The following is a 21,391-nucleotide window of genomic DNA, read 5'->3' on the forward strand; positions in this document are numbered from 1 at the left end:
TCCCGTTTCACCTGACTACCCCAGACACCGGACTATATTCGCCTCCAGCCCGATTCAATAAGAATAGCAATCCAATCATAGCACCAACCACCCAAATCTTACAATAAGCTCCATGCGAAACTTTCAGAATGGCAAAACGGACATCAAAGCAACCACCCCGTGACCCCGGTTTCCCTAATCTGGATATCCGCCGGCATGCCCAAAGAGCGTTTCCACGTATACGACCAAGGTTGGTTTATCAGTTTTGGTGTTCATGTGTTAGCTAGCTGTGTGGAATCATCCAGATCTTCATGCATGCATATGCAGTTTGCTTTTTCTTCAAGATACCTTGCCTGTCAGTCCATGTTCTATGGATTTGAGTGACATAGGTCTATAGACCTGGCTGGACTGTGTACAGTATACAGGGGGTTGAATGCGTACAGATATCCCCTCGCTGACGGTGTCTGGTTTGGGGTGTTCATGTGAACATGCGAAAGTCTTGGATATCATGGGGTTATCGCCAGGAGTATCATGAGTCTGGACGCAGAGAGATGTAGTATTTAAGATCCCATTCCCCAGTGTATCTACAATCATCAGTCAACAGCCACCAACTATCAAGCCATCCATCCCGTGCCCTCTCCTTACTCTATCCTACACTACACCATGGCCATCGAAACCCACCCAGCTCCTCTCCTCCAACCCCAACCCCAACCAGCCCCCGAGAACATAGTCCTCGGCACAAAAACCCGTCTCCCAGAGTTCAGCCTCGCCGGAAAAGTCATCTGCGTCTCCGGCGCAGCCCGCGGCCTCGGTCTTACACAAGCAGAAGCCCTCCTCGAAGCAGGCGCAATCGTCTACGCTCTGGACCGGCTGGAAGAACCCGTACGCCCTCTTCCCCTTCCCCAACCCCACAAACTTGGGTAACGTTACCTAACCTAACTGGGTTCGGGTTGACGAATAGGACCCGCACTTCCACACAATCCAAGCACGAGCCAAGACCGAACTCTCCACAACCCTGTACTACCGTCGCATCGACGTGCGTGACACAGCGCTCCTCAACGCTGTCGTCGAAGACATCGCGAATACACACGGCCGGCTGGACGGGCTCATCGCGGCCGCGGGCGTGCAGCAGGAGACCCCCGCGCTGGAGTACACGGCCGACGATGTCAACCGGTTGCTGGGGATTAATGTGACGGGGGTGTTTATGACTGCGCAGGCGGTGGCGCGGCAGATGGTGAGGTTTGGGAGGGGTGGGAGTATTGTGCTTATTGCTAGTATGAGTGGGACTGTTGCGAATAGGGTATGTCCCTTCCCTTCCCCCTATGCACTCCTGTCCCTAACTTGGAAAAAAAAAATCATCTTGCTGATACAAAAGAAAAAAAGGGCCTCCCCTGCCCCGCCTACAACGCCTCCAAAGCCGCCGTCCTCCAACTAACCCGCAATCTAGCCATGGAATGGGGCCCGTATAACATCCGGGTTAACTCTTTGTCCCCCGGGTACATACTAACGTCGATGGTGACTGATTTGTTCGAGGAATATCCTGAGCGAGCAAGCGAGTGGCCTAGGCAGAATATGCTGGGCCGGTTGTCGAGGCCGGAGGAGTACCGGGGGGCTGCTGTATTCTTGCTCAGTGAGGCGAGTGGGTTTATGACGGGGGGTGATCTGAGGGTTGATGGGGGACATGCGGCTTGGTAAGTGGGTTTGGGGATGGTTGTATGTTGGTATGTTGTTTTGTTTTTGGTTATAGTTGGTTACGATTAGGTTGTTGATATGAACGGTTATTCTTGTTCAACCGGAAGCTCTACAATGAAAAAAAAAAAAAGTTATCTGAAGTATTGCATTGCTTTCAAGTAGAATTGTACAAAAAAAATGCTAAACAAACCAAACTCCAAACCCACAAAACAAAACAAAATCACAAATCTAGCTAAAAATGTACATGTCCAGGTATCATCAATCCGTCTAATCCTTCTCCAATAGCCAGTTTAGTTCACATAAGTCGGCTCAGCAGTGGCCACAGGGGTGCTGACAACCTCCCGCTTGCTTTTGTTCAGGTTCTTGTTCTTGCACACTTTAGCGGAAGAACTGGCGCTGGGCGTGGGTGTGCTCTTGGGGGGTTGAGTGGTCTTGGGAGGCTGAGTGGTCTTGGGAGGTTGAGTGGCCTTGGGAGACTTGGAGGGTTTGGGGGTCTTGGAGGGCTTGGGGGCTGGCTTGGTGTTGGTGGGCTTAGGCTTGGGCTTGTCCTTGTCGTCGTTTTTGTTGCTGTGGCTGCTGCTGCTGCTGCCGCCGTGGCTCCTGCTCTTGCGCTTTTCGAGGCTGCGAGCTTCGTCATCTTCACCCTCTTCGTCGGCCTCGTCATCCTCGGCATCACGAGCAACTTTCTGGTGCTGATCCTCATCGTCATTGGCCTCTTTGTCCTCATCCTCAGCTTCATCGGCCTCGTCGTCTTCGGCGTCACGAGCGACTTTCTGGTGCTCATCCTCATCGTCATCGGCCTCTTCGTCCTCATCCTCAGCTTCGTCTTCTTCAACACCACGGGCAGAAATAGCCTCATCATCCTGCCTCTTCCCATCGTCATCCTCGGCGTCAACATCAGCAGATACATCGCCATCAGCGCCAGCGTCCCGAGCAGGGATCTTATGATGAAATGACTGGTCAACCCAGTCGGTGGGAAGGATGGGCAGACCAGCGGCGGGAGTTCCCTGGATATCGGGGGTTGCCCGTGTGCTGCATTCGGTGCCTGTAGTCTGTTAGTTGGATGTTTGATGGTATAGAAAAGGGAGTTGCGTACATTGCTTGACGCCCTCCGTATTACCCTGGTTGAGGCCCTGGTTGAGGGGGGCGCCTAGGGCGAGGCTGGCGACGAGAAGCTGGAGAGTTGTGAAGTGCATGGTGATGGTTTGTAGAGTTGTGTAGATAGGTTGGTTGGAAAGAGAAGAATTGTGATTGTTTGTTGATTGATTGGTTGATTGGTTGGATTGTTGATGATGATTCGAATGAGCAGGATGGATGGGCATATTTATGTCTTTCTGACTTCCATCCTCCAACATCCAAGTCTGTACGAATATGCCTCGATCAAGCATTCCGCCTTAACGTGCTAGCAGCCGCTGTCAACCTGGCCCCAGACCGGGGCGATATGCCTTGCGGTGGGGCGGGCTGTGGTGACGATCGCGGGAAGTGGGCTTCTATTCCGGGGATGTTAGAGCTGTATAGAGCTTGCAGTGTATGTACTATGTACAGTTGATCAAAATGCCTCCCAGCTACCAACTGAGCTACACTCCCTTTTTAATATGATTACTCGAAGTGAAATATGTAGAATGTTGTGGTGCCTGCTGTGGTATTACGGTGTTTAGCACAGTGTCTGGTTATGTGCCTGAGGCTGATTGCGTGAGGTTGTATACACCCACCGAGATGCTCGATTGGCCAATAATATTCTGTTTCCTATACTACTAGTATGTAGAGTGTTATGTACACTTGAAGATCAGAATCCTAGACCCAATGCCTCTCCACAGGTTGCTGAGGCGTTTCAAATGGCCCCAAGGCATTGCATTGCGGGATCGGCATCAGCCTTGAATCGCCCCCGATATACAATGCATAACACGCATAGAATATACATGGAGCCAAATATTGAATAGGACTAAAGTAGAATAATATTGTAGTGTAATAGTAACTTGCATGACATGAATACTCTGTAGTGCAATACTGGAAATAGGCCTAGGTTCTCAGTCAGCCTCTTGACCTATGCTTGTCGCGATGCAGTCAGCAGTTGGTGCTTGGTGTTATCGCAAATGAATAAAATGGACATGGGATGAGGGTATTGGAGTCATGTCCGATAGTCTTGTGTTGAGACATACTGGATAGATAGTCATGCTGCGCATACATACGCACAATACTAGGGCAGTCCGCTAAATATATATCCGAATGTATAGACTACGTTCCATATCCCAAGGCCAAGAAGTATCTATATTCAAACAGGACACTTGGATATACTCAATATACTCTAACTCTAATAGCCAGTGCTAGTGAATTGTAGACAGATGTTTACACAACCTCGACGGTACCTACGCAAGGTATGCATGCCTCAGGCAATGAACCATATGGACCTCAGCAATTCGTACTCGTACCGGCGGACCCGTCGGACATCCATGCGGATATATTATCCAGTGCGCTATTGACATGCCATTGAGATGCCATGGACCAACTGAAACAGGTAGAATACCGGTGCCTAACTGCAGTCAGCCGCAGAATTTTCAGGTGTACTCTGTGGTATACGGAGAAACACGGTGCATAGACGTGGCAGTGCATATGTACGAGTAATTGTTGTCACCTGTTGTCAGTGTACAGATACATATGATTCTACTTTACATAGTATTCTACTTCCAGTGTAGAAGCAAACAAACAATTGTATTCAATTGAATGCTCTTTATGTTCTTTATGCTATCCCTTTATGTACGAGGACGAGATTCCGATCGGCAGGGTTGTCCCGATACGGCAATCGGAAACACCGGAGCTGAGAAAGCGTGTTGACATCATGGATCCCATGCTCCTGAATTTCGGGGCGTGGTCTGATTGGTTGAATTTCAAAATGTTCAGGGACTACAGCCAATCACATGTGTTTCCAGCCTCGGCCTCTGCAGCTGACATAAAAAAAAACAGGGAGCCTCAGAAAACAGGCAGGATCAGGATCTCACTTTTAGGACGGGGATACAAATACAACATTTACCCGCATCATCCCGTCGCTTCGATGATCAACGGTCCTAACTGAGGACAGAGTACTTTGACGTCGACATTGTAGGGAAGTACTTCATAGTACTACTACAAGTACTGTCACCATGAAGCCCACCTCCGTGGTGCTTGCTCTGGCCGCCGCCTTGCCCGGTATGTCTAACCATGCCTGACCTGTCTGACCAGGAATTGCAAATCGCACCGTAACACAGCTGACTGAACAGGCGCAACGGCTGCTCCCGAGCCCGAGGTTGCTCGCGACTTTAGAATCTCCAGCAATGTTCGCCGGTCGCTCCCCAATGCCCCCGATGGCTATGTCCCCTCGTCGGTGGAATGCCCGTCCAGCCGTCCGACGGTGCGTCTGGCAGAGAAGATCTCCAAGAATGAGTCGTCATGGTTAGATACGCGCCGTGACAAGGCCACCTCCGCCTTGAGGGATTTCTTCGGTCACGTTTCGATCGACAACTTTGACGCTGCCGGGTACATTGACCGGGTCAAGAGCAACTCGTCCAATGTGCCCAACATCGGTATTGCGGTGTCTGGTGGTGGTTACCGTGCTATGTTGAACGGTGCCGGTGCTATCAAGGCGTTTGATAGCCGGACGGACAACTCTACTGCCTCGGGTCAGTTGGGTGGACTGCTGCAGTCGTCGACCTACTTTGCTGGTCTCAGTGGTGGTGGCTGGTTGGTTGGCTCCATTTACATCAACAACTTCACCAGCATTTCGGATCTGCAGACGCACAAGGATGGTGCTGTCTGGCAGCTTGAGAACTCGATTCTCGAGGGCCCTGACTCCGGTGGTATCCAACTTTTCGACTCTGTCGGCTACTGGAAAGATATCCATGATGAAGTCTCGGCCAAGTCGGATGCTGGCTTCCCGACTTCGATTACGGACTACTGGTATGCTCTTTCTATCGAATCTCAATTGTCAATGCTAATGAAGCAGGGGACGTGCTTTGTCCTACCAGTTTGTCAACGACACCAAAGGAGGCCCAAGCCAGACTTGGTCGTCCATCGCCTTGACTAATGACTTCCAGCAAGGTAACATGCCTTTGCCCATCCTGGTGGCTGATGGTCGTAACCCCGGCGAGTTGCTCGTTAGCAGCAACGCAACCGTGTTTGAAATTAACCCTTGGGAGTTTGGTTCTTTTGACCCCACTGTCTTTGGTTTCGTCCCTACCAAGTACCTGGGCTCTCGTTTCGTGGGCGGAAGCTTGCCTGACAACGAGTCCTGCATTAGTGGCTTTGACAATGGCGGTTTCATCATGGGTACCTCGTCCAGTTTGTTCAACCAGTTCTTCCTGAATGTCAACAGCACTGCGTTGCCCGATTGGCTCAAGAGCATCTTCACCAACATCCTTGGTGACATTGGTGAGGATTCTGATGATATCGCCGTCTACTCTCCCAACCCCTTCTACGGATGGCGCAACGGCTCTTCCCCGTACTCCTCCTACAAGGAGCTAGACATTGTGGATGGTGGAGAGGATCTCCAAAACATCCCTCTGCACCCGCTGATCCAGCCTGAGCGCCACGTCGATGTCATTTTCGCTGTCGACTCCTCCGCTGACACGGACTACTCGTGGCCCAACGGTACTGCTCTGGTTGCAACTTACGAGCGTACCTTGAACTCGACTGGTATCGCCAACGGCACTGCTTTTCCGGCTGTGCCGGACACCAACACCTTCGTCAACAAGGGCTTCAACCAGCGACCCACATTCTTCGGCTGCAACGCCACCAACGCTACCAGCAGCTCCGGCGACGTCGCTCCCTTGATCGTCTACCTCCCCAACGCACCCTACGTCCTCTACTCCAACGTGTCCACCTTCGAGTACCCCTCGTACAACGACACCTACCGTGACCTCCTCATCCTGAACGGCCAGGATATTGTGACGCAGGGTAACAGCACTGTGGACTCAAACTGGTCCACCTGTGTGGGCTGTGCTATCCTGAGCCGCTCTTTGGAGCGCACCAACACCGATATCCCCCAGGTCTGCACCAAGTGCTTCCAGGACTACTGTTGGGATGGTAGCATCAACAGCACTGCCCCGGCTCCGTATGAGCCTACCACCGAGTTCCACCAGATTAGCGCCGACAAGAGTGCTGCTTCGATTGCGATGCCGACGCTGTTCTCGGTTGTGGTATCTGCTGGTGCTGCGATGTTTTTGATGTAGGCCATTAGTAACTTTGATTCTTTTGGATTTTTTACTTTGAATTTGGATTTGATAATAGTTGGATAATACCATTTTACATTATTTTGGAAGATAACAATGGACTGCTTGGAACTTCAGCTATGTATCTTTTGGACTTCGTACTCTAATTGGTATTTTTGTACATTGTAGGTGCACGTGACTGTCACCACAGCAACGGCAACAGACTACCCAAACAAGCAACCCGCGGCTCCGCCTCGCCCGCTGACCTCCACGACAATCATCCAATCCACGCCATTTCCATTGTGTGCCGATTCTGTCTTTAGAGACTTATACTAACCAGCAGATACCTCCAGCACGCGTCTTATATCGGAAAAAAAGCCCTACACAACCGAGTTTGACGCGCTCACAATGACCGCGGCGATTTGTCAACAATAGATTCGACTGTTTGTTGCTCCCCACCCGCAACGACGCGCAGAACCCACGAAACGAGACGAATCGGCAGGACATTGAGATATTCTTAGCATCACGACAAACCATTAAAAATAAAAACAGGGAAAGATGGCTCGCGCGGCAGTCATCCCCCAATCATCCCCTAAACGGGGTCGCCCCGCGTCCACCAGCACCGCCAGAGGTCGTCCTTCCGTTGCAACAGCGACCACGGCAGCAGCTCGAGCGAAAGCAAGACCCGTACCCGCGAAAACAGCGACGAAGAGGACAGCGCGTGCTGCTGAGAGCACGGATGACGACGACGATGAAATCGCGGCTGATAGTAATGCAAAGACGACGACTGCTAGAGGACGGGCGAACGCTACGACGACATCATCATCGACAACAATAGGGACAGGCCGTGGGCGGAAACCGGCTGCTAGGACCGTGGCGCCGCAGGAGCAGAGCGATGACGATGATGAACTTGCGCAGATGGATGTTCCGAAAAAGCGCGTTGGACGGCCGAAGAAGGAGACTGCCACTACTGAGAAACCGGCAGAGCAGGCGGCTAGGCCGAGAGGGCGACCGAAGGGTACTACGAATGCGAAGACGACGGCGACGACGGCTGCGCGCCCGCGTAGGACTGAGGAGGAGTTGAAGCCTAAGGATATTGCGATTACTTCGGCTGCGCTGAGGTCGAATATTCTCAAGGGACCTGCGAAGAAGAAGACGGTTACATTCCAGGATATTATTGATTCAGAGGAAGAGGAAGAGGAAGAGCCTGCTCCGGCCCCTGTTACGCGGCGAAGGGCAACTCCTGCCAAGCGCGGTGTGGGCGCTAAACCTGCTCGCAAGCCTGCTGCTACCGGCACAGCGACTGGTCGGGTGCGCAAACCCGCCGCGAAGTCAGCTACGAAGCCGAAGCCTCTTTCGCCAAAGAAGGCGAACCAAGTCGCCAAGTCGATTTCATCGTATGTGAGCTCGGATGGTGAAGATGATGAGCTCGCTGGTGGGAAGGATCAGATTAAGCTACATGTCAACTCGCCTACGAAACACGGATCAGAAAAGACCGGACTCAGCTCCCCAGTCAAATCCATTAACCTTACTCCTCGCCACAAGTCTGTTGACGAGAATGGGAAGCCTGTTCGACGGTCTATCGATTTCAACGATGTTATCAGCATGTCCAGTCCCACTCGGGAACCGTCCCCTTCGCCTTTCCATTACACATTACGAGAAACTCCCAGGAGAGTCGGTATTGCCGTCGCAGAGGAACACACTCGACCAATTGCCCAGCCCAACTTTGGCCGCTCCCAGAACTCCCCGCTGAAAGCATCCCCCAAGAAAGCCCTCCTAGAAACCCCGCGAGGAGGCAGCAACTTCGCCTTCAACAACGACATGAAACCCTCTTCCCAACCCAACTTCACCCCCGGCCGAAACTCACCCCTCAAAGCCTCCCCCAAAAAGGGCCACTTCAATGAAACCCCCAAAGCTAGCACCATGGCTCCCTGGGATGGTACCAAGCCACTATCCCAGCCGAACTTCACACCTGGACAGAACTCGCCACTAAAGGCCTCTGCAAGGAAAGGCAAACTGGCCGCTTCGTTTTCAGAGAGCGCGCTGAAAGCATCATCAACGCCCTCGTTTAACGCTAGAATTTCGCTGCTGCAGAGCCCCGCGAAGAGAGTTGCTTCGCCGTTTAAGGGGTTTACGCCGAAGAGGTCTGCGCTTTTTGCGCCGAGGGAGGTGGAGAGTACTACGCCTCGTGATGAGGTTACACACGAGGATGGTGATGTGCAAGCTGCTTCCACGTCGCAGATGGAGGAACCGCTTAGGCTTGGGGAGTTGGATGAGGCTGAGAATGCGGATGAAGAGCAGCAAGAGCAGCAAGAGGAGTCTGCGGATGAGTTGGATGATGAGTATGATCATGATGTCCGTGATCATGATTCTCAGGGTACGATTGAGGAGATTGATGAGGGTCGCGATGCGGAACAGGAAGAGCAGCCCGGTGACCACTTGGCACATGAGGCTGATGATCATCAGGCTCGGCCGGAGCCTCAATCGCCCTTTATGGTCGACGACGAGATGAATGAAGAGCAGGATCGGAACGAAAAACTCGCTCATGAGACGGAGCGTGAGAGCGACGAACACGTCCGTGAACCTGAGCCTCAATCGCATGCCGAAACCGACGAAGAAATGGATGAAGGCTCTGGTTTGGATGCTGAGCCTGAGACTCGGGACGACGAAGACGATGCTGCAGACTATGCCCCTGAGGCTCCGACATATGAAGACCTCGAACGAGAGGTTGCCGACGAACCTTCTCTAGACCTTGGCGAAGAGCTCGCTGAGACTTTCGCTGAGGAGTACGCTGAGGATGACTACGAAGCTCTCGCTGTTCAATCCGAGGAGCATGACTACGACGATGCCATTGAAGGGCATCACCAGGAAGAGCAGAATGACGACGCAGAAGAAGCCGACCAACTTGCCGAGTCTGTTCTGCAAGATTTCCAGAATCTCACTGAGGAACATCAGGAGCCTCAAACCCAAGAGGATGACTATGTCGATGATAGAATCGCTGCGCTGGAGTCGGAGGTTGAAGCTGAGATGCGCGAGGCGGATTTTGGTCCGGTGTCGGATCGGGAAGAAGAAAGTGAACAGGAAACTGACGACGATCAGCCAGAGGTTCCGGCTGAGCAGGATGTGCCCGAAGAACCAGAAGTGCCCGTTCAGCAGCAATTCCCCGAAGAGCCGCAAGAGGCCGCTGCTGAGGATCGTCCGGCAGTCGAATCAGAACCCGAAGACCTCAACGATGGCGATGAAATGGAAAGCAACGACGATTTCGAACCCGACGACGATGTCCAGGAAGTTCCTGCCCATGGAGACGGTCATGGAGACGATGGAGAAACCGAAGAGGAAGTCAATGATGAAGAAGATTGGGATGTTGACGGGACTACGCTTGTTGTCTTTGACGAGGAGCAGATGTACATGGAGGGTGCGAGACCTTCGCCTCGTCGTATGTCACCTCGGCGGGTTTCTCCTGAACGGGCTTCTCCACGCCGACTTTCTCCTCAACGACCTTCACCCCGCCGTGTTTCTCCTCGTCGTGCTTCGCTTCGTGCTCCGCCTCGCCGTGTCTCTCGCCAGAGCATTCAAGTCGAACTTGAGCCCAGTCCTCAGCCCAGTCCAGTGCATATGGAAAGTGCCTCTTCGCCGGCCTCTGCTTCAGTTGTCGACAATGAATACCGCGATGAAGCAGATCAAATGGACTCCGACGAAGAAGCATCCAACCTCCAGGAGACCGCGCACAACGAAACCAACACTTTCGACACCCCCGAACCCAACGTCCCCACCCTAAACCTCCGATCCAGCATCCACCACTCAATCTTCGACAACGCTCCGCGCTTCACACCACTAGCTCACCAATTCAGCCAGTGGCAGACCGGCACTCTCCAAGAGCGAGAGGGAAGCGGATCGAGTCGCCCACGACGGGGAATTTTTTCCATTGGTGGTGCTCCTAGGAGACCTTCTTCGGGAAGGATTTCTGTGGGTTTGGATGTTTCGTATCCTGATCTTGGACGGTCACTTGGGTCGAGGAAGTCGTCGTTGGCGAATGCTACTAGTCAGGAGGATGTTGAGGATGAGGAGGATATCGAGCCCGTTGAGCAGGAGCAGGAGCAGGAGCCGGAACAGGTGGTCGAGGCAGAGCCAGAGACTATCGAAGATGATGCTGCAAAGGCCGATATACCACAGCAGCCTGCTACTGAGATCTACACTGATCCAGAACCTGAAGTGGAGGCCGAGATCGACGAACGCGGAGAAGATCTCCCTTCCCAGCATGCCAGTCCCGCACCCGCACCCGTCCGCGACCAGTGGGACGATGATAAGGAAAACGAGAATGAAAACCTCCCTGCACCTGGACCAGTGACGCCCATGAAAAACACGGAAACTAAGATCAGCCCCTTGCACACCGTCCACACGGTGTCCAAGGTCCCACTAAAGCCCGAGGGCCAGGACTCGCCGCTGAAAATGCCCCTGTCCCTTAAACGACGTCGCTCTTCCTCGAACGCCTCGCCAACTCGTGCCTCGCCGCGGCTGCGCAAGTCATCTATTTTCGCTCCTGCCCTTGCTGCTCAGGAGGAGACTGTGCCTGAGTTTTCGCCGAGGAAAGTGCCCAGGCTTATGGAACATGATAGTCCCGCACGGCGGGCGAGTGCGCATATAGCACGGAGTGTGGAGAGGAGGCAAAGCAGAGCTAGCATTGGCAGCAAGGCGCCCTCCCGATCATCTAGCCCCGTAAAATCTCGTCGCACAAGCGAGTTCAGTGCGCGCAGCGCGGACAGTCGCCAAAGCAGACCCAGCACCAAAATGCCGTCCCGCTCCCCCAGCCCCATAAAATCACCCCGCAAGAGCATCGGCAGCAACAACGGCGTCCTAACCGGTGCCGTTGTTTACGTCGACGTGCACACCACCGAAGGCGAAGACGCAAGCGGCATCTTCATCGAACTCCTCCAACAAATGGGCGCTCGCTGTGTCAAGAACTGGGCCTGGAACCCGCGCGCAAGCCTCCTCCCCGAATCCGCTGTAGAGCAACACAAAGACGGAAGAGTAGGCATCACGCACGTCATTTACAAAGATGGCGGCGTCCGCACGCTCGAAAAAGTCCGCCACGCCGCCGGCCTCGTAAAATGCGTCGGCGTCGGCTGGGTCCTCGACTGCGAGCGCGAAAACAAATGGCTCGACGAGACGGACTACGCAGTCGACAGCACCATCATCCCGCGTGGCGGCGCGAAGCGCCGAAAGTCAATGGAACCAAGGGCATTGAGCAATGTTAACGGAACCCTCATCTCTTCTTCCACTGCCGCTGCAGCCAGGCGCAAATCGGGCATCACACCCTCATCCAGCGAAGAACCGCATACACCAACTACAACGCGAACAAGGAAATACGATACCCCCAGTGCCAGGGATAGAATCTACCAAACGCCCAAGACCCCCGGAACGGGATACGGCTTCCGGTTCAACATGGACGATTATGCGGGTATGTCCCCTGCAACGCCGTTTTACCTTTCGCGCGCGAAACTGGTGCAGCAGACTTGTCCGCCGAAGCAGACGAGACAGGGCATTTTTGGGGGTGATGATGGTGATCTGGGTATGGAAGGGGATGTGGGCGGTGGCGGCGATTCGGAGAGTTCGAGGAGGTTGAAGATGAGGTTGGAGGCTGCTAGGAGGAAGAGTTTGGCTGTTAAGCCTTGATTTATTTTGGATGGAGCTTGGTTAACTAGCATTGGTTTCGCGACTTGATGGATTGTACATACCCTTTTCAACTTTGTTGATATTGGTCGTTCTTCTGGAGTCTTGGGATTTGGAAATTGACTTTGGATTTGATTGACTATAGATGGTCTTTGCTACGTCCGTAACCGCCGTAGAAACAATCTCCTACTCTAATGCAAGTATTTTGTCTCCAGAGTGATCCAAGATTACGGAATCCGTTATGCAGAGCCCTCCCCCCTCCCCATCCGTAATCTTCGTCGGAAAGCGTTAGTTCCAATTCAACGATCACAAAGCAATCCTGTGATCTTGTCGAGCTTGCCAACTGCAAGGTCATCAAATGCCCCGCCGGTATGTCTGCCACCACCAATCCAGCAGCCAACCATGTAGTCTCCTTCGGCAATCAGAGGGATTTATAGGCGTGGAAGGAGATATTCGGGAACGCCTTTAGATGATGAATGGTATTGTTAGGCGGACTCATGGGGAAGTCAACGACAAATGTTGCATTTTGTGGCCTGTCACTCTATTAAGCCGATGACGATAATCTTTCAAATGAACTAGGAGGGGATCGGCCAGGTGATGAAGACTCTGTAACAGGAAGTATTAGGGTTAGTATTATTGGTCGGAATCCAGCAGCTTCCGCTTGTATTGCAGAGTCAAAAAGCTCGGCATTGGCACACCGGGTTAGGCGCGCTTGACAGGATGGCCGACAGTAGATACCAGTTGTGCGCATGCTGTAAACAAAGGTGTCAACTGATATGGCCCGAGTGACGGCGGCACGCCATCGAGCTGCCGTCTTGATATCAGCCACCATGGCAGGCGTTGAAGCGTTGAGCCATCGCATCATGCTGGTGTGATAAAGTGCTGTATACGCCTAGTCGATCCCTATTAGCGGCGAATTGTTTGGCCCACTGAATGCTTGCTTCCTCCAGAGCACGTCCGTTGAGTAAGTTGGTTGTGTATTGGTCAACCCTGTCTTAGGCATCCCTTCTCGCGCATTCGCATTTGTCGGCTGAGCTGGGGGAGTTGAGTATCTTCCCCTCATAAGTGGAGGTCTGTTTCTGTCAAGCAATCCTCGACAACATAACTCCCGTAATTTTGAACAAATTAGGTACATAATACTCTGTCTAGCGGCTTATCGATTGGCTATCTTATCCTATGGCATAATTGGTCGGTCATGAGCCGCCCTCCCCGCTCCCCCTCCTTCCTCTTGTTCTTATATGTGTGTAGAGCTACAACTCGCTTCCACAGGGTGAATTAAGAGATCATTTACTTAAATGGCAACACATACGTACTCTGTACAATTCATGAGTTGCGCAGCCAGTCGGCCTCCCTCATTCAATCTTGCCTCCGGATGTATCTCTGTAAAATGACGCATGTAATCCACTGAACTGCAGCTAATTTGTGGGGCTTCAGCTGGACAATTGTCATGGGTTCTGCCAATAGTTGCCCATGAATGAATGATGAGTTGCGTGACTGGGTGAGGCAAAGCTGGGGCCATATGATGATATGCATGATGAGGTGTATGTGCAGATCCTCAGCCAGCCACATCTGCAACATAGAATTATATATTCCTATACCATCAGCCCACAAATACGATTTCTCGAGAGTCAACAATTATCAAGGCAGTACCACACAGATTTCTGAATATTATATTCAATAACTCTCCTATTATCTGACAATGCCTAAGGTAGGTTAGATATAATACAACCCTGACAACTGTTATTTATACTAATCTACATATAGCCTGTTCAGATCACTTTTGAGGGTGTAGAGGCATGGGAGGACAATCATGAGGAGGTTAACAAGTATGTTGGAGCAGAAACGTCCTAGGGACTTCTTAGAATATGCTATGGCTGACAATCTCAGGCTACTTGAGGAATTAACTGGATACCACGATTACCCCTCAACCAGGTCATTGCCTCCAATTATTTTTGGCGCTAGGTATGGCCCCCTCCAACAATACTATTGTTTCTATATATCTTATGAATGGGCTGGTCCTAATTTCTGACTCAACTTTAGCCTCGATGAATACGGTATTGAACGATTGAAAAGCATTGAGGGAGTAGTTGTCCATGTGTCTGAGGATGATGATTAACTGGCTATATTCCGTTGTCAACTATAATAGCTCGGAAGAATATCTTAGGCACTATTCGGTATGAATAAAGAAAGAACTGTGATTGAGAAAACTATCAAGCATAAGGGCCTATTTATAAACAATCCGTCGGCCATCAACTAGCTGCTAAAGGAGATCGTTGCAACCGAAATTCAGATAAGCAAAATGAATGAAAAAAGGTGCATAACTCATGTATGTGCTGCCCGTAGTCCAAGGATGCTGGCTGCATGGCCCCCCAATCCTATCATCCGTCATCATATCTGTGCGTACCTACTTTGAGACAGCAAGAATACGTATAACGGTTTCGGTTATGGACGGAAGTTAACAGCTGCCTACAGGCGTGTAAGCTACGACAGCAGACTAGTGTGGTGCCCAAAATCACCCACGTATTGATACCAGCCAGACGAGATCAGGAAAACCTGGATGGACTAGGCTGCGTTAACTTTGGGAACCATGTTTTCCATTCAGTGTTCGAGGCTGACTTCGCCCATCCCTACAGTATTGAAAGGCAATATTAGGTGATATATAGCCCAGATAAGGTGGTCATTCTAGAGATGTACTTTATACTCCATTTAACAATGTGACGGTTGGCAGGCGGCCGAAAAGGGCTACGCCGCTCCTCCTTCACCGGCCGTTTTAGGAGCCTCTCTAACCAACTCTCGTCTTGGCATCAGATGAGCGTATTCCCACGGCCACGGGCTTTCCCTTCACGCCAGGTCTCTTGACGCTAACAGGAAAAGCTGGAACTTTTCCAGGATTGGACGATGGAAGCAAAGCAGAAGTATAACAAAGCTTTCCGTGAACTGCGTAATGAGAAGCAACGACAGCGGAACGGACAGATCCGGAATCTAGAGCGGTATAGGAATGAGCAACCCATGATGTTTCTGAAGCGCAAGGGTTTCATGTCTCCGCAGCATCTAATGGTGATTGACCCCACCTTGACCTTACCGGGTGCCACCCTTGAAGGGGAGTATAAGCGCTGGATCAACGCGATTAATGCGATGACTGCATTCTGCCTGTGGAAGAGGGGCGGCCCACGCCTCGCCCCAGCCAATCTCACTGCCGGCCTGTATCTGACAACGACGAACCCTGTCCTCCTGCCAAACGGCGATAGCATTTCTCGGAGGATGAGACCGAGATTATCCTGCATTATACCAACGACGAGACAGTACATTCAACTCTACTACCTGGATTCCATCTCATAGCAGAATCGGAACTAATTGAGAGAATTGCAGACATGAGTATGATGCTCATCCCGGTACACCTGAGATTTGAAGTGGAAGGCTATGATCACTCTGGATAACATGTTTGGAACCCCAAATCTCAGATTCTTCAGTGAAATATGTCAGATGGAGTGTCTTGTTGAAAATGATGTAATCACGTGATCCCCGAAGGCCGATGGTAAATAATTGGTCAATTCGAGAGCAATTGAATGTTTATGATCCACTTTCGGGTATTCCAACATGGATCACTGATGGGAATGTCTGCTTAAGAGGCAAGGCAATTGAATTTTCACCTGGGACTCAGATCTATACTCTCTCAGCAGTGTGTGCTTCTTCTTTTTCACCTGGTGAGAATAACCGCACTCTGTACTTGGCCGTGTTTATCCAACATCAACCGAACAGATAGAACCATGACCATCAAGACAGGACCTGAACACTCCATCACTGTTTTCCAAATCAACAAGTCTCTCCGTTGCATTTCTCACCATCCAACTTTGACGCCTTATCGCCGTCGCGTTTACTGTACTCTCCTCTCCATCCCTCCCGGCCGCTGGACTACATACTCCGCCCTGGCCACATATCTAGGCTCGTCCGCGCGAGCCGTCGGGAACGCCATGCGCACAAACCCGCTTGCGCCAGAGGTACCGTGCCATCGAGTGCTGGCGGTAGATAGGTCCCTGTGCGGGTATAAGGGGATGTGGTCTGGGGGCCGTCGTGGTAATCTTGAGGAGAAGAGGAGGCTTCTGGAGACAGAAGGGGTAGAGTTTGGTACAGACGGAAAAGCTAGGGGAGTTTGTTTTGAGGAGTTCCAGGATTTGGGCAGCAGGAGGAACGGATAGGTGAGCACAGGCATCATTCAGTATTTAATATGCCATACCATACTCAACCACCAAAGCATTCATCTCAAACATTTTCAACATGCCATTTCTTCAATTTGTATCTACAAAATGCCTTTATCTAAGGAATCCTGTGTACAAACGGCTATTACTGCATGGGAAGACGAAAAAGTCCAATTAAAATTGAGAGTCGCCCAGATACTTGATGTACCTGAATTCTCCCTCGCAAGCGGCTTAATGGAATCAAACCATGTCCAAAAACGCGCGCAAATGGTCATAAATTGATATTATATGAAGAAGAGATGCTTGTCAAGTGACTACTAGATGCAGACAGATAAGTGGGGCGTTTCAATTCAGTCAGAATTCCTGTGTGGAATAATACAGATTTTACTTCATAGCTTTCACAAATCCAAGTGCAGTCCTTGGAATGAACTGAGCCTGTTCCTTTACCAAACGTCGTCCTAAACTACATACAAGATATAATTGAAGCATCATATACTAAAGGGCAAACCAGGAGGATCGAAAAATTCTTAAACAGTGACTGAGACTGTACATACAGCTATTAAAGAACATGATATACATGAAGATGGCATCTAAGACTTTGATGGAACTGGCTTTGCAATCAGAGTCTGTGAAACATCCAAGGCTATTGCTGCAGCAGAAAACAGCCAATACCGACAAACACCAACGACCAAAGTGCTGCCCCAGATGAATTGGAAGACTCGTTGGTAATACTTTTGGGAGTTTGGGATGGACAGAGGAACCGGGCGAACATTCTATCTATTGACGCATATCATATTGGTGTCTATATTTCAAGTAGGCATTCGCGCGGGGTCGAATCCTTCGCGACATGGCATTGCAGGCCCTTGCTCTAGAATCTGGCCATAGGCGTCCAAAGCCTTTCCAATCATTCGTACCACGTCCCAAACAGCATCGCCGCTTAAAAGCTTCGCCCAAATTTTGATAACTCGGGTACATAGATCAGAACCATACGGACCGCCACCGCCCCCAGCATCTGCTTCCGTGACCATGTCAGTTATGTAGACAAGGAGTCTAGCTTCATCTTCGTTGAGAGCTGCTCCAGAGGCACGAGGTTGTACATCAATCAGCCATTTGCTGATCACAAAAGCACACTCCAGTGCACAGAGTGAGTGTTGGAGGGACCAAGCAAAGGCTTGGTTGCGTGCCACAATATTAACTCCAATTTTGATCGGAATGCTCAATGCATGTGCAGAGTAGAGTACTGCACGCGTAAGCCTATGGTTGGACGTCAAGTGCGGGCTTCGGTATATAGAAGTCGCGATTTCGCGAGGATTGTGAGTGTCAAGAGCACGCCACGGACCTACGTCCACGTTTAGTCGTATATAGGCCATTCGAAGCAGGGCAGTCGAGTTGAAGGAAATTGGACCCTGTGGACTTCCTGGGCCCAGGAATGATTCTGGATCCCGATACCATTTACTCTGCCAATTTCTCAGTGCTTGCTCCACGTTGGTCACATCTGTGGGAGATAGGCTTCGATCTGAACCAAAGTTGTATTTGCTAGTCTCTCGCAGGAAATAGATGTGCTGGATCAATGCCAGTATCAGAATGTACCCGCCTAATGAGGAACATTCCTCAGGATCTTCATCGCCTTGCTTTGAAAAAAGAAGCGAGAAAGAAGACTGGAAGTGTGGTTCAGGTTCAGACTCTTGCCGAGCTTTCTGCCACTCAATCTCGCTTTGGGTCTCCCAATCTTTTTCCCGCGAGGGTAGATGAATTTTGAGTTCTGAATTTAGAATCGGAGGGGGCGTATCATAGACAATTGTGTGGAAGATGAAAAAGCAGAAAATGATGGCAATGGTCCTTTTGAAACCTTCTGCTTGGATCCATAAATGCCAGGTCGTATCTTCTGGTGCCTGTGGGTCCAAAAGCCTTTCCTCCCGTATATAACAAGCAAGACTATTCCGAAGCCCAACAGCTTCGTTGAAGATAGCCTTTGAATTCCCCCAAGTTGCCATTGCCATGAGCACGAGCAATGTCTGCGCAAGAGGCACCATGTCGAACCGATCATTGCGATTTTGATTCACAGTCAAACCCGCTTGCAACTCTTGAATATGAGATCGTTCCGGCGGGAATTCATTTGGTTGTGATTCGGTCGACAACCTATCTTCCGTGGGAAATGCCCTTTCACATCGCTCAGCTTTGCGGTATCGAAGGCGCTCCTGGACTATACCAAAGGAAGCCTTGAAGAACATGACTGCGTTGTTGTGATCAAAGGCGGACTGCGCTCCGATGCTAGCCATAGCTAATAACAAGTCGACTGGACACTTTGTAGGTGAGAATGTTGGAAGGTGTAAAAATGGCAAATGACGGTGGAACCCAGAGAAGTACGTTGCGACGTAACGAGTCATGGTGTGACGGGACGGGAGGAAGAAACCTGGGGGCAGAACCGGCATGAACACCTGGATTTCGGCCCAGAAGTGATTCCAGTCTTGCTGCGTAAATTTCCAGGGTTCCTGTCTGGTGGACTTTGCAGACTGTGACGGTTTAAACGAAGGAAATGTGGATGTGAATTCGTCAAATAGATGGGATTCCGATGTCCGTACCATGACCGGGTCAGATGAAACCGCAGCAGGATCTTGCCATTGAGCCTGAGAAGGTTGAGAATTAAGGGCACCGAAGAGAGGAGTGGGTGACAAGTTTAAAATAGGTTGATCAAAGCAGATCATAGATGGATTATTTCCATATGGTGTGCTCATACTGTCAATGAATAGAGCGAAGTCACTGAAGTTGCTGGTCGATCGAGCCCATGGCATGTGAGACGTGTTGACTGGCGATTCACCTGATAGCCCAGCTGAACTACCGAGGGGAGCCTCACGGTTATCCTGAGCAGAGGTGCCTGGACATGACGTAGAGACCGCTTCCAAAGATGGCAAGTTTGAAAGAGATAAGGTTGTGTTATTGCATACAGGTCCCGTGTCTCGTGCATGAGCGACATGTATTGGCGGGCTCTTTGGATCATTAGGGGTGAACCTAGCACGCTGCGGAGATTGGTGACTAGCAAGTGTTTCGGGGTCACGATGATCGACTATTGCATTGCTATGGGACAGCCGAAGATGACGGGTGAGGAGGTCACTGTTTCAGTCATTTTCTGTCAGGCCCTTTCCGTGGATGCTATTACGAGGGCACGAGGGGCTAATAAATACCTTCGGCTGAAGCCTGCATAACAGGTTGTGCAGCGAAAAGGCTCTTCCTTAGTATCTGTCAACCAATGAGTAACATGTCTGATCCGGGTCTAGTGGCCATACGTAGTCTTTCATGTCGTTGTAAGTGCTCATTCCGTAAGAACTCCCTGGCACAAAACTGACAACGAAACGCCCTCTTTTTTTTTGGATACGTTAGTCATTGATCTAGATTGCCTGTCTCTCCACCCGCTTGTTCGTCTTCCTTCTCAACCAAGCGTGATTTCAGTCTTTTCTTGGGGGGCATGATTTTATTAAATCATGAACAGCGATGCAAAAATTCGAGAAAAAGGAATTATACTTCTGTCTTTTGAGGGCGTGACTACGGCAATCTATAGCGGCCAAATTGCAATTAATAACTAGTTAGTTAACTAACTAGTCAACTAAGTTAAATACAATGATTAAGCGATCTCACCGCCGGCAGTTCTGCCTACTAGTCTTCTTTAGTGTACTCTGGAGTACACACCCGTCTTTGATCACCTATTACTCATTTAATTATGAATATTTTGGCTTGATATTGCAATAATAGATAGATTATATATGTAACTTTGTACTGGAATGGGGCCGGTAAGAGTGTCTTGAAGAATATTGGTTTTTGACATTGGTCATGACTACTAAGATATATATATTTGACACCTTCTCCAGAGCACACTTAATCAACATATGATCCCTTATGCATATGGCCTTCAATTGCTTAACTACCAGGAGACTAGAAGCTTCACTATATGCTCGATTAACTCGGTTAGATAGTCAATTGGATTGTCGACCATATGCTCAAATTCAGGATTGATTTATGCTTGGTTGTGTCACGAGCTCGGACTAGTAGATACTAACGAAATGATATTCCTATCTAGACTAGTGTAGCCATCGACGAGAATATCAAATCTGAGGAACGAAAGAAGAGAAGAGCAAGGCCTATTTACACGGAGGGATTTTATAGGGGTTGTGTGGCATCGCTAAGCAGCTGTTTGTCTTAAATTGCTTGCATGACATCGTTTGCCATGCTGATGGTGTTTGTCGATAAAGGCGCCGAGCTGAGCCGTCACAGGTTGAATGCTTGGTTGAATGCTCCCCTGGGATTGTACAAGGAAGTTCTGGTTGTTTGTTGGTGTCCCTTCATTCTGTGCTGGCTTTAGTCAAACTATCATCCTGTGGGTTCGTACGAGAACCCCATAACACTCTGCTGTTGTTGGTTTTATTCAATAAAGCTCCATTAGGCTTCTCTTCTAGGGGTGTCAGGCTGATTTTGGTGTTGCCATAGGAATCATTCTCTGCTGTTGCTTGGTCGCCTAAGGTCTCCGCGGATAGCTTGAAATCTCCCCAGATATGAACAACCGCTTTCTCTCCAAAGTGAGCATGTATTGCGGAGCCTTGTATCCGTGACATGCTTGAATCAGAGCCTTGGTATTGACCAGTACGGCAGGTACTGTACCGTAGCGGCTGATGCAGGATTCCA

At 50.4% G+C, this 21,391-nt stretch overlaps 8 protein-coding genes across 8 annotated transcripts; 6 read left to right on the forward strand and 2 right to left on the reverse strand.

Moving 5' to 3' along the window:
• Window positions 1-642: 642 nt before the first annotated feature.
• ACHE_10895S (putative short chain dehydrogenase) lies at window positions 643-1,942 on the forward strand (the record flags this gene model as incomplete). The annotated part of the gene is made up of 4 exons (XM_043284352.1): window positions 643-861; window positions 941-1,279; window positions 1,363-1,670; window positions 1,924-1,942. 4 exons carry the CDS (start codon window positions 643-645, stop codon window positions 1,940-1,942), a joined length of 885 nt encoding a protein of 294 aa, XP_043132015.1.
• Window positions 1,943-1,961: 19 nt separating this feature from the next.
• Window positions 1,962-2,867, reverse strand: ACHE_10896A (uncharacterized protein; the record flags this gene model as incomplete). Its single annotated transcript, XM_043284363.1, has 2 exons — window positions 1,962-2,716; window positions 2,768-2,867. The coding sequence occupies 2 exons, from the start codon at window positions 2,865-2,867 to the stop codon at window positions 1,962-1,964; spliced, it is 855 nt and encodes a 284-aa protein (XP_043132016.1).
• Window positions 2,868-4,808: 1,941 nt separating this feature from the next.
• On the forward strand, window positions 4,809-6,872 carry PLB1_1 (lysophospholipase family protein; the record flags this gene model as incomplete). Its single annotated transcript, XM_043284374.1, has 3 exons — window positions 4,809-4,854; window positions 4,926-5,601; window positions 5,648-6,872. The coding sequence occupies 3 exons, from the start codon at window positions 4,809-4,811 to the stop codon at window positions 6,870-6,872; spliced, it is 1,947 nt and encodes a 648-aa protein (XP_043132017.1).
• A 537-nt stretch (window positions 6,873-7,409) lies between these two features.
• ACHE_10898S (uncharacterized protein) lies at window positions 7,410-12,524 on the forward strand (the record flags this gene model as incomplete). The annotated part of the gene is made up of 1 exon (XM_043284385.1): window positions 7,410-12,524. The coding sequence occupies one exon, from the start codon at window positions 7,410-7,412 to the stop codon at window positions 12,522-12,524; it is 5,115 nt and encodes a 1,704-aa protein (XP_043132018.1).
• Window positions 12,525-14,220: 1,696 nt separating this feature from the next.
• On the forward strand, window positions 14,221-14,637 carry ACHE_10899S (uncharacterized protein; the record flags this gene model as incomplete). The annotated part of the gene is made up of 4 exons (XM_043284396.1): window positions 14,221-14,229; window positions 14,286-14,347; window positions 14,409-14,483; window positions 14,562-14,637. 4 exons carry the CDS (start codon window positions 14,221-14,223, stop codon window positions 14,635-14,637), a joined length of 222 nt encoding a protein of 73 aa, XP_043132019.1.
• Window positions 14,638-15,419: 782 nt separating this feature from the next.
• ACHE_10900S (uncharacterized protein) lies at window positions 15,420-15,860 on the forward strand (the record flags this gene model as incomplete). The annotated part of the gene is made up of 1 exon (XM_043284409.1): window positions 15,420-15,860. One exon carries the CDS (start codon window positions 15,420-15,422, stop codon window positions 15,858-15,860), a length of 441 nt encoding a protein of 146 aa, XP_043132020.1.
• Window positions 15,861-16,053: 193 nt separating this feature from the next.
• On the forward strand, window positions 16,054-16,717 carry MGT1_1 (MGMT family protein; the record flags this gene model as incomplete). Its single annotated transcript, XM_043284420.1, has 2 exons — window positions 16,054-16,225; window positions 16,281-16,717. The coding sequence occupies 2 exons, from the start codon at window positions 16,054-16,056 to the stop codon at window positions 16,715-16,717; spliced, it is 609 nt and encodes a 202-aa protein (XP_043132021.1).
• Window positions 16,718-17,526: 809 nt separating this feature from the next.
• Window positions 17,527-19,509, reverse strand: ACHE_10902A (uncharacterized protein; the record flags this gene model as incomplete). Its single annotated transcript, XM_043284431.1, has 1 exon — window positions 17,527-19,509. One exon carries the CDS (start codon window positions 19,507-19,509, stop codon window positions 17,527-17,529), a length of 1,983 nt encoding a protein of 660 aa, XP_043132022.1.
• Window positions 19,510-21,391: the final 1,882 nt, after the last annotated feature.

This window comes from Aspergillus chevalieri, chromosome 1, assembly GCF_016861735.1.
Source record: "Aspergillus chevalieri M1 DNA, chromosome 1, nearly complete sequence".
In the NCBI taxonomy this organism is placed as follows: Eukaryota; Fungi; Ascomycota; class Eurotiomycetes; order Eurotiales; family Aspergillaceae; genus Aspergillus; species Aspergillus chevalieri.